The 12,785-nt window shown below is 38.2% G+C and overlaps 1 protein-coding gene across 6 annotated transcripts in view; it reads right to left on the bottom strand.

Moving 5' to 3' along the window:
• The window catches only part of PTPRZ1 (protein tyrosine phosphatase receptor type Z1), a 127,237-nt gene that overhangs the window by 23,474 nt on the left and 90,978 nt on the right, over positions 1 to 12,785 (bottom strand). For 4 of the 6 annotated variants that reach the window (XM_057378434.1, XM_057378453.1, XM_057378444.1 and 1 more), the window contains exons 11-13: positions 12,372 to 12,415; positions 6,233 to 9,800; positions 2,497 to 2,641 (exon numbers count right to left, since the gene is read on the bottom strand). In XM_057378434.1, the coding sequence (XP_057234417.1) occupies positions 2,497 to 2,641; positions 6,233 to 9,800; positions 12,372 to 12,415 (3,757 nt within the window). The remainder of the gene's footprint in view (positions 1 to 2,496; positions 2,642 to 6,232; positions 9,801 to 12,371; positions 12,416 to 12,785) is intronic. The other 2 variants (XM_057378470.1, XM_057378478.1) reach the window with 1 other exon arrangement.

The raw sequence follows: 12,785 nt of genomic DNA, 5'->3' as shown, positions 1-12,785 counted from the left end.
AAAACATTAACAGCTAACAGCAATTATTTCAAAACAAACCAAATCTAAGTATTAGGAAAATCTTACAGACTTTCTACTAATATTTTCCAGGCATAATAAAATCTGTATAGCAATAAAGTTAATATTCTGACTTTTCTTCATACTTTAAAAAGAGGTGAGTGTTTTGACAACTTTGAAAGAGGGCCGCGAAGTCCCACCTACAAACAGTGTTGCATTCCTCTGAAACAAGTAGTTACTGGTGTTATCATAATGCCAAGAGAATTTTGAGGATTAACAATAAAAGAGCTCCATATTTTATTTTGTAGTACACAAGAAATACAGAAAAGATTAGATTCAAGTCAAGAAGATATTATTGCTAACGAGATTTTTGTTTTATGTTGAAAGACCTGTTTTACAGAATTGTTCATTCCCAGAGAAAGAATACAAAATGAACACAATGTTATTCGACAAAAACAAGCTTGTAACGTGTAGGATTACCAGAACTGCATTGTACAATCTGGGTCTTTAAATGCATGGTGTCCTTTGGCAAATAGAAGAGATTTCAAACACTGTTTAGCATCAGGGATGAAACCCTTTGGAAGATGAATATGAACAATCATGTTGCATAACATGAACGACAGGAAAGGATTCTCAGTGTGGTTAGCTGGAAATCCTGGGATGGAGAGTACAGTTATCCAACTAAGCACAAACTAAGAAATGAGTCGTGCAATTATTATGGCAATTGACTATTACTTTGAAAAGCAGAAGAAACCTTGTTCAAGGTTCATTGTTCAAGTGTTTTAAATCATGGCAAAGGCTGTCTGACTCACTAGCACACTCTCCTGGATCAAAGGAAGCTTGAACTCAATTTCTCCAGCCTAGTCTGTTCAGGGATGGAATGTGTTCTGTCCCCATGTGGGATACAGCCCGATAGGCTGACAGAAAACCCATATCAGGAGACTTGAAGAAAAGTCAGCAAGCACTACCCTGACATCAGAGCCTAGAGATCAGAGTATTCACTATCTTGGAAAGGGCAGTCTGTGGTCCAGTTACTGGATCTCCACTTTTTTTTTTTTTAAATAATTTTAGATTAAGCAGGATTATATGGGCTGAGGAACAAAGAAACAAGCTCTGGAGACATCTGGAAGCAGATATTTGGGTCTGTCTTCCCACTTGTTTGTACAGTAAGAGTAAGATCCTGTTTCTGGCTGCCGGTTTATGTGTTAGCACAGCAGAAGCAGCAACAGGATCAGGTTCCTGGCCAACACTGAAGTGGTAGGAAGGTTTTGCAACTCATTTCTCCCTTCTGGCCCACAAGAGCATTTCCTCCCTGACAACCCACACACTTGAGAAAGCCTCAGGGCTGTGCAAGGGTTTTGAGAACTTAAGCAGACATGACCCTAGGGAAAGTGACTTTAACAAGAGTCAACGGATGAGAGCCAAAGCCGTGAGCATTGCCACATACTGCCACATGGCTGGCAAGGTTCCTGGTACATKTTTTGTTCAGGCCAATTTGCAGTATTTCGCACAATTTTTGACAGAGTTTGGGGTTAGCACAGCACAGAGGCCATTCCCAGTACACGATATGAGTGCAGCACCTCTGTTTTCATCCTCTATAAGGGAAGTGACTTCAGCTGTACAGAAGAAATCTGTGCCATGCTAGCTGGTCTGTTTTATTTCAGTGTGGATAGAGTTTTTTGCTCTTACTGATTATGTTATTAGGACTTCTTATAGCCATCAATTCTCTTTATCCTGATTTTTTTTTTCTTACTGGCTTATAAGTTTATCAAGTCCAGAACAACATGAAGGAAACCTGAGCACATGTGCACACATATAACACATCCTTGGTTCTCCACTAAAGCTTTGAAAAGCTGGGGGGCTAATTTTGGTTTGGCAGAATCACAAAGTAGAGTGACTTTTTAATCAAAGAACATCGTAAGTGCTACTCACTGACTGATCTTCAAACTGTTCCACTATTATAGTATCATTAAACTATCCCTTTCTGTCCCAGTGTCAGCTGCAGAGTAGTTCTGCAATGAATTGCTTATTCACATGGTCCTGCTGAGGACCATAGATTCTCATTCTAAATTGATGACTACTTTTTCTAACAGTTAAAGTATTGGAAAGATAGCAAAAAATCCCATGCCATGATATTTATTTTTCTTCTCCTCTTGTTCTTCCCAGTGCTCTGTTAAGTCACTTGGTCTCTAGGCATCAACCACAAATTATTGTTTACTTATATCTCTCAATATGGTAATAAATTATTTGCAGTGGTTAAATCCTCTGCCAAAAAAAGCCACCAAAAAASCCCACMAAAAAAACCCAAAAGAATTGCAGTTGAGTATCTTGGACAGAAACCACCTTATTTCACCACCTTTATGACACTGAACAATACTAAGATATGGCAAGAGACAAGATCCAGTCTCCCTCCTGTAAACTAGCTCAATAATGCCAATCACATTTTTCAAATCAGAGCTCTTTAGAACTGAAAAAAAGATCAACCAAWAAACAACTTACCTCCAATAAATGAGAATACCCACAAGAATCACTAGACAGATAAAAGTCAGGGCTGATACGACCACAAGTGGTATAACTGTCTTCTTCTCTGATTCCAGACTCTCAGCTAGACCAATACGAGACTCATGGCTAATATTACTTGCCTCTGCAGTCAGAGAAAATTGAAAYAGTCCATGTTTAAATTCTGAGAAATGCACAGAACAAGTGAATGTGTCTTATAATGAGTCTACTTAGTATCACTTACCTCTATTTTTCACTATGTACCGCAGACAGTTTATACATTTGCAAACCAGCTTACAGAAGATAAGCAGATAGAGTAAAGCAAAGTGTTCAAGCTTATGTGACTCAGCCTTCCAGCAGTGGAGAMTTCTCTTTGTAAGAATAGCAGATTGTTGTTAAAATTCAGAAGAAAGGTTTTTTTTTTTTTTAATTTATTTTGATGTGTTTTATTAGCTGAAAGCTAATAGTTAAGAAATCTGAACACATTATATTGGAAAGTGCATTGAATTTATAGTAAACTGTCAGTCATATAAGGCAAGTCAGTTCTCTAGCTAAGAGTTTAATATGAAAATTGTCTTGTAATAGTCCTTATGTGCTTACTGTACTGCAGTTAAGCTTTCTGTATTTTTATCCATTGCCCATTCTATAAATTGCCTCATAGATACATCCTATTGCCTCTGAATCCATTTCCTCCCTCAACTACAATGGAGACACAATTAAATTTCCCACCTCCATATTTACAACYGATCAAATTAATATTTGGTATTGCCTTGGTTTCGTATTTCTGTGAGCCGTATCATGCTGGATGACAGAAATATTTAGACATGAGAATCCACATGACTATTAAAACAATATATTTTACAATTTTATTAAAGAGGGAAACACAATGGTGGAAAACACTAATGCTGTACATTTAGCTTTGCCATACCTTGAGGAGTAAACATTTAAAAGTTGTGGCTTTGGCATAAAATAACTGATTTATTTCAATCTGAGCAGTTTACTGTGAGCATTATTTGAGTTAAAATGCAGAAATAAGCACTTTTGCCTTCTTAGAATTAAATCCCTAGAATGTTTTCTGCTTTTGTGAACAGTCCTAATTCAATGAATCCTCTGTAAAAGAGCAGAATTTTTCTGTATAGAAAACATCTGCAATCCATTGGGATTTCAAGAGACCAATTCTACATGAGTAAAAAGTTTTTACACAAAAGGAGGAAGGAATGAAGTTGGATCTGGAAAAAAAAAGACAGCAAATCACATGCTCTAAATAGGATGTCAAAAACCAAATGGCTTYGCACAGCGCAGAATTCCAGGCAGCTCTATTTGCTTCCATTTTCTTGAGTTTAGAAGCTTTCAGGACTTTATGTGCAAAAGTTCTAGGTTCTGATTTTGCAGATGTCTTCTTGGTTTTAATTAAAAAAACTCTTTAACACCCATATCAATCACTTCCTCTTTAAATCTGCAGCTCAACAGGCAAAGTAATTGAAGACAGAGGTTGCTTCTGAAAACCTCCAAGTTTCTGTTGAGTAGGTTAAAATTGGTATTTCCTATTCACTTCAGAGAAAAAACTATATGTATGCATGAGAAAACACAACACAAACCCTTTGAGATAGTCAGACTTGTTTTAGCTCTGAACTAATTCACAGCATAAAATCCAATCCTATCTGTGTCATGACAGGGTTCCTTCAAACTTCATGACTGTATCCTATTAGGATTCCTCCTMCGGGGAGTGAAGTGCAGATTTCTCCTGTAACAGGTTTTTTTTGCCTACTTGGCCATCTCTCCAATGAYGGCAGCTGAAAAGGCAGTCTCAGCTATAGCGCATTTCTTTGATTTCTAATAATGGATGTGTTTTGATCCTTTGCACATTCCTTTCTATTAATTGATCTTAATTTTGCAACAGAAATTGAAAGGTTTAGGTACTCAKAGAGGACTTATGAAGAAATTCCTAGTTCAGAACAACGCATCAACAACTACAAGACTGGGAAGAGTTTAAATGACATTTTTTTTCTGTAATGGTCACAACGAGAAGACATTTCACCAATTTCTGAAAAATCCACTGCAATATATAAATAAGTTCTCACATGAGAGATTATTTTTGGTTTTGTTTTTTTTCTTTATAATTTAATTAAGCAAATATGTGTTTGATTTACAGGAGACCATATCAGACATGCTGAAATTGAATTTTCAGTTTATTAAAAGCCAGTATTAGGCATCATGTATTGGAAAAATGTAAGGCACATGAAATGATACTGCAGAGTGTCTTTTAATAATATCTAAAAAAAACCAACCCTAAGTCTGTTGTACTCCATCTCTTTCAGTACTGTAAAACCCTTTTTGAGTTACTATTGGTAAAAATTCAAATGACATCCATTAAGAAAACTCTAGTGCAACACTCATTCATATCAGTAACATAGGTTTTGAAATATTAAGGTTATTTTTGCTTATTTTGGAAGAAATTTTATGCTTTTTACACAAACTGATAGCTACTTACCAGTGAAATAATTCACTTCTTGATTCAGTTTTATAACACCTACCTTGTTAGGACTCTTAGTAATTTCAATGTTTTCTACTTCCTTTTATTTTCTATTTTTCACATTTTACCAGCCCCAACTATATAGAGTGCCAAATTACCACCTTTCCATAGTAGTATTCTGTTGCTCGTGAAGGATACGACCTTATGTAATTCAATTATGTATTTCCTTGTAAGACTGGGCTGAAACCTTCCCATGCTTAGTGGATTCCACTCCTTAGTGGTTTAGTTGAATGATACTGCCCTCTACAGATGCTGTGCGCATATAACAGAAGTTCAAGTTATTTTCTAAAGTACCAATTCAACCTTGTTTGTTGTCCTTTTTGTTTTCAAGGATCATAGGTTATTTTTGACTTATTTGATTTTAAATTCTCTAACACAACAAGGAATTAAACTTATCTGTCTGAATACTTCAGAATTCCCACAGTGAACTTTTAAATACAAAGGAAATGCGTTATCAATTTTGACTTCTGACTTTATCCTTGGAATCATGGGTCACAAATACTCTCGCTGACTTTAAGAGGAATAAATAGAAAAAAATAACACTAAATATAAACAGGTAGAGGAGAATCTGACTCTACTTTGGGAATATGCAAATCTGGCACAAGCATTCTGCATCTCACTGAAATCTGAAAGTGGCACACACAGAAGAAAAAGGAATGATTTTTTGAGTTCAGATGAATCAGAATCAAACAAGCATCTTTTTCCTTGCTCAATATCTCTTAGAAAACACACAAAAATGTGCAGCTGTAAATTAAAAAGAGAATATCAGAGGTATGTTTCCTCTGGCAGAGGCATGGTTTCCTCTAGTGTTATTTCCATAAAGGCAGCACTTGACTTTGTACAGAGAACTTAACAGAGAACTTAAGTCCCTCTCAAATCTTTAAAACTAAAATTTAACAATTAGCGCTGAAACAACTCTGGTTTTAGATTTTGCACCACTCAATTTCTGCTGTCAGTATGCATTTATCCAAAAGCAGAGCACCAATCTTCTTACTGAAGAATATTTCAGGTGCAGTTTTAAGTAGGCAAGTAGCATTTGCAAGACAGGCAGCTCAGTATGCACCCGTTCCCCAGYGCTTCCTTAGTCACACCCATTGGTACAGTTATGCTCACCCTTTATTATCTGTAGATTAACCTTCTCATTCTCTAAAAGYATCCCCTCACAGCTTCCCATGGCATTCATTAGACTTATCCATAACTAACCTGCCTCAGAGATGTTGAATACTGATGAGTGATCGCTAGTAACAGATGATGCTGATGACTGTGATGATCCAGGAGTTAAGTCTGAGTTACCTGATTCAACTGCCCCTTCAGTGTCTCTCTCATTATGGTCAGGAAAACTGAAATCTGTTGAGGTTTCGTTATCGTTAAGGCTATCTGAGGTACCTTGGCCAGAACCACTTTCTTCATCACTTGTCAAAACAGCCCAAGACTTAGATTCTGATGTGTTTTGCAACTGGACACCAGCAGTCTGAATGTGGTTCTCCAAAATGTTCAAGTCGTTGTGCTTCTTAGGTGTCACACTTGTCAAATCTGGTATGGATGTATAATTATGTCTGTCCATGGCACGGTTTATCTGACTGTCAGATGCGGCAGTAGAAAACTTCTCTTCTTCAGGTTTCTCAGAATGTGAGCTTATAATTAGGTTACTCTGATCCTCGTGATCATTTACCTCTGCATTTTGATCCTCTACTACCATATCCTCATCTTCTCTATGGGAAATGCACGAGATACAGTTACTTACAGGGAAGCCATCATCATATTCATCATAGTCATCCTCAACTACAGAAGACCACAAATCAGTATTGGACAGGACACTCGGAGACAACCCAGAGGATTCTCTAGAAGGACCCAGCAACCTACTCGAAGTTACAGGGATCTCACTTTTGGACGGAACAGCTGTAACTGAAATGTGCAYATTTGGTAAAGGAAGAGTGTGATGAATGGACAAATCAGAACCAGAAACAACTGTAGGCATATGAACAGGATCAAAACCAAATGTGGAACTTGAAGACACACTGGCAGCCTCTTCTTCAAAAACACTTGAAGAGATATGGCTGTCGGTAGGAGTAGCTACATGTGGTGATGTGTCCCCTGCTAGGAAGGGAGTTGTTACAGCAGTCACTGCTGCCTGGGGGGGAAAGGCATCTGTACTTTGTAAACTGGTCAGCTGGAAAGAAACATCGCTACTGTACAATGAAGGCATAACCTTCTGAACATCTTCATTGTTAAAAAAACTGGGTGAAACATATTTCTCAGTTGTGTAAGAAACAGATAAACCTTGAAGGGATTCTGTGGGCTTACTAAAAGTGTTTGACATCATATCAGCAACAGAAGGTGCAGATGCAGAATGCAGCTTGCTTTCAGTTGTAGCAGAACCTGGCGCCATTTGATGCAATATTTGGTCAAATGTAGAACTATCTTTATGAACCCTTGAGCTTTCAGCCAATATTGGATCACCAGGCACAACTGCAGCTGTGTTAAGCAGAGCGCCATCACCAGAAGATTGGAAGGAGGACTGCAGTAATGCTTCATTATTTAATATAGCTGAGGTCTCATAAAAGTACAGCGGAGTCGAGGACAATATTTTGCTATAAGCAGGGACAGAGAGAGCTTGATCTGAGCTTGCACTAAGCATAGGTTTAAGCAAAGTGTCATCAAAGGCTGGAGTTGTAACATGCAAAGGCTGAACAGAAAGGTGCTTTTCTGCAAGTTTACTAATGTCAAAATCAAATATCTTAGTAGTGGGAAAAGCAAGAGAGACTGGAAGGATTCCCTTTGTGCTAGAAACAGGAAGTAGGCTTTCTTGCAGAGCCATATTCTGCTCAATTACAACATTATCAGGAACAGATGTAGAAAGTTCATGTATCACTTTACTTTCAGCACTGGAAGCCATTTCACTTAAAGAGGAGGAAATTTTCAGTTCTCTCTCATCTCCATATACAACATGACCTTTTTGAAGTATCTTGTTAACATCACTAAACCCAGATGATTCATATGGAATCTCATCAACAGAATCAGAGGAAGAAACRTTAAGTACCGTCAGAGTATCTGTATCAGGCAAAAGGGACTCACTACCAGAGTATGCTTCAGACCAATCCGTGTCACTAGACAGAGAGCGCGTAGGCTGCAGCAAAGTATCAGCTTGTGATATTACAGAAGAAGGTTTATGCACCAGTACATTGTTATAGCTGCTAAATAAAGGATCTTGACGAAATATGTCAACAGAATCATGCACAAATTCTGCAGAGTCATAGGAAACAGTATAGCTTTGGAGGGAGCCCACATTACCAGACACAGCATAAGGAAGTTCAGACATTGTAGATAGTACATGCATATTTAAATCACTGCTGGATGGTTCAACTTGAGAAAATATGTGAGTTCTATTATGACCAAATATCAGTGTCTCTAAAGCAGCATGAGTGGTCTGATGTGACACCACATCAGCATATTGAGCAAGGCTTGGCTGTATTAATGGATCACCCTCTGCCAACGTCAAAGAAGCATGCAGGGACACCTTATCACTTGCAACAGCTGGAGTAGCACTTTGTGGAAACATTTGAGAAACTGTATACAAACGGTGAAACATTTTACTACTGGAGGAAGCAGAGGAAAATGTAAGCAAAGGTACATCGTCATAGGAAGACAGGGTGGGTTCAAATGACACATCAACACTGGGAAATACAGGTGTAGCATGCAAGGTCACATCACTATCTGATGTAGCAGGGGCAGTCTCGAGCATCTGAGAGTCAAACAATAAAGGGGTGACTAGAGGAAACACTTCACTACTGTAGGAGGGTTGAAGAGGTATCTCACCATTATAGACTGGCTGAGTTGTCTGAGAGAGAACCTCACTGGCAGCAGAAGCAGAACCATATTCTCCAGAGCTTGAAGGGATAGAGTGAGGTGATAATTCAGCAGAGGAGAAAGCAAAGGTAGAATAATGTGGCAATTCTAAATCCGCATCTGAAGTGTCTTGTGAAACCACTGGGCTGCTTGAATAGGGCACTGTAGTTGGCTTTAATCCCGCTACATAAGCATCAGTGTAACTGGTCTGAGACAGCTGCCTGCTGGCCGATGTAKCAACAGATTGAGTTGTTGCATCTGTAGCATTATGAAACCATAGATTTCCATCAGCTGAAKGAGTATGCTTTGGAGGCTCATCAGAGCTCGAGGGTGCTACACCTTCTGAAAAATATTTAATGGAGCCTTGGGAAACAACATCATGCACACTTATGTCGGGACTTCCTGAAGGAAGGGCATCTTCTTGGGAGGTCTCCTCTGTAACCAGCTGTGATGAAGAAGTGGTAGGAACTGAACTCCAAAAGTCATCAGATTCCTGATGAGGTTTAAAAGGAGACAATAAGAAATCTTCACCACTGTGGCCAGTAGTGGTTATGCTTGTCGGCTCGGTGCCTGAAGAAAGATATATATATTCTTCTTCTCTGCCTCTGCTGGAGCCAACGAGTTGAGGAGGAATTCCAGTAATTGTTTGGGACTCCAAGAAAGCATCTTCCTCTTCAGAAATTTCACCAATAGGTGGAGAAGTAGCATAATAAACTGCTTTGAAAACATTATCCTTACCATGTAATTCTTCTCTTGTTAAGTATCTATTTRTTTTAGCTTCACCAGGTTTTGTCCCCATTTTTTCTTGACTGTAGCTGGATGTAATCACCTGAAAATCTCTCCTCAATTGGGTCATTGTATTATCAGGGCTAGGAACCACTGCAGTTTCTTCATCCACCTCTGTTTCCTTTTCATCAACTTCATCCTTTGAAAAAAATACCATAGCCGAAGATTTTAACAWATGAAAAATGTTTACAGACTCTGCACATGAATGAAAACGAATGCAATAATACATTTTCATGGATCCATAAAACAAGATGGGTAAAGCAAGACAACACTTGAGAAGACTGTTGGTCTTAAACCAAAGTATTAACCGCAAGAATAGGTATCCTCTTTTATCTGGAAAAATGATCCTTATTTGCAATACAAACAAAAAATTGCTGTGTCCCAACCACTTCTTCGATATTGTGTTACRTTAGCTGTATTTGAGAGGTAAAAAKGACCCCCAGCTTTTATTTACTTCATTAAAAAAGCTCTATTTCAAAATAAAATGCCTTTGTATATAGTATATATTATATACACAGCAATGAAAAAATGGCTTTGCTATCAGAATATCTTAGAGATTTGCACTAATATCCTGATGGTAATTAAACTGCAATAATAACAACAGAATTTGTAAAGTATATTTATGACCTGGCCTCAATTCTATTGAATCTTCAGAGTTTTCTGGAAAAGAGGATTTCACAGTCCTCAGCATGACTGCAGGAGTTTCACAAGCTTTGTGAGTGGTATACCCTAGTCCTGTTATGATCTTTTGTTTTCTAAAAAGGAATAATGATAACAATATTTTGTGCAAAATCTTTAATAGAGTTTTGCCTTTTAAGGACATATCTGAAAGCCAAAGAATTACTCGACTGAATGCTTGAGGATCTAAGATCAAATCCTTTTGTTCCCTCTCCAACTTTCCCTGCACCAAATCAAAAAATGCAATATCAAAGCACSTATCTCGCTCAGCAAGCATTTTTGTTTTGACCTAGACACAGCAGCCCCTGCAGCTCTGGGCTGTGCCCCCATCTAGAGCTGCAGCAAAACCAAACTTGTCCAGCACAATTCTGCAATCTAGATTGAGGGGTACTTTCAGTTTCTGAAGGGACTTGATTTGACAGGCACATATCACCCAAAGAGACATAGCAGCACAGAGCCTCTTGCAAAATATATATATATTTTTTTATTTTTAAGATCTGTCTTGGTGATGTGGTGGAAATGTCACCGGTTTTTATTCAAAAGCATACTGCTGAGAGAAAGGTAGGTAGGAGACTGGGACAGCTATCCATCTAACAACTCCTCAGCTTCCTCTATAGTTCAGGTTGAGTAGATCTCCCACCCCTGCACTGAMCAGGGCACAGCAGGGAAAAGAACGTAAAAAATAACAGCCTTTGAAAGAACTGCCCAAGATAAAGAGCTGCTGAATACCTTATTGACTGAGGCACTCAGAGAACAGGAGTTGCGAGCTTTTACCCATCTCGCCAGAGCAAGGGCTTTGCCCACGGGGCTACAGCTGGGCTCAATGCTGCAGTCCCTCTCTGAACCAGGAACCTTTAGGGCACTCACACAACAAAAACTACCTCAGCTGTGACTCTCAGCTCTGGATTTCATTCTAAGGACTAAATAACCTAAACTGTAGCATAGCAGTGCCAGGAATGTGTGTCTTCAAACCTGGACAGTCTCTTGTTTCTCAAGGCATATTTTCTGCAAGGTAATGTCTGCACTTTTAAACTTTCTCGGTACAAGTCAATATCGATTGACGTTCACTGGCACCCGGCAGATGCAATATAATAGTCTAGATACACAGCATACAACAACAGAGAAATGACTGTATTAGTGGTTACTCAGTGTCCACAAATGTAAGGGAGGGTAAATAGACAGACAGGTAAGCACAGGCTGTCTATTTAACTAAAAGGACTTTTAATGCAGTGRCAATATTGAGGTCATAGACTGAAACTGTAAATAAAAATTTGGAGGGATTTCTTGATATTACTTGAAAAATTTCTGACTGAAGTAACTGTTTTATGTTGTAAAATTAGTGTTAGAGACTGTTAAAGACTTAATTATGGTATTTCTACTTCTCTCCATGCTGGGATACCAGAAACCTAGTTACTGAATATGAAACCTCCAAAGGTTATAATAAGATCATCAAAAATTTTGTAAAACAGAACTATACTGTAAAGTCTAACTTGAGTTCAAGAAGCAAAGACTCTCCAAGAATTCTTGAGTAACAGTTCAATCAATAGCACACTGATAGGAGACACACTTGAATCTCACTCTTCAGCACAACTATTGTCCTTCCTTACTTTAATTTACTACATTGTTAAGACCATCACAAGCAAGGCCAAATCAAACTTCTCTTTAAACAAACTAAAAGGCCTAAGACTGGATGGCAACTTTGATTCTGCTAAATGAACTATTTTGTCAGACTTCACAGAGGGGTGATTTTAAACTGACGCCCCATTTCTAAAAATATTTAAGAATATCCTGTGATATCCCTTACCTCACCACGTATCTCCAGACCCAGAGAACTAAATACTGAGATATCTCCAGAGTTATCTAAGAAGAAATATAGCTCAAAGGCTATATATGCACATATATATATATGTACACATAAATGCAGATAATATACTCAGTTGGTGACATAGTTTTGTAAATTTTCACAGAATGCAATTTCAATCCAGTTGAAATGTATTTTTTAAAATACTTTCTTAAAAAATGAATTTTATACCTCATATTCTTCAGCTTCACTCAGTTCAGGAATGAGGTCAGCCTCTATAAAACAAAAATACACACCGCATCATCCACAATTTTAAATAGACAGAATTATTAATTCTGCAAGGACTCAACTGATTAATTAATAGTTTTACTGAGACTGTGTCCCAGATGTTTTGTAGGATTGTGTTTGGTGAAGTGGGCAACCACCTGTATTGAGGACTAAGGGTAGCAATGCTCCCTCACCTAGACAGGACACATTCAGCCACAACAGTTTTGTCTGGCTCTATTTTGATACCATTGGATTTGCACATTTGGAGGAACCACATGTTGGCCAGGGGAAGCCATAGAACATTTTCAATGAGAAGTACAGTTTAACACAGAAATACACAAGAGAGAAAAACAGTAAGTGTGGGGACCAGCTATTTCT

Source organism: Malurus melanocephalus, unplaced genomic scaffold, assembly GCF_030028575.1.
Source record: "Malurus melanocephalus ecotype Western Australia unplaced genomic scaffold, MMel_1.1 scaffold_11, whole genome shotgun sequence".
Taxonomy (NCBI): Eukaryota; Metazoa; Chordata; class Aves; order Passeriformes; family Maluridae; genus Malurus; species Malurus melanocephalus.
Note: the sequence above shows the minus strand (reverse complement) of the source record. Positions and strands in the feature narration are given on the sequence as shown.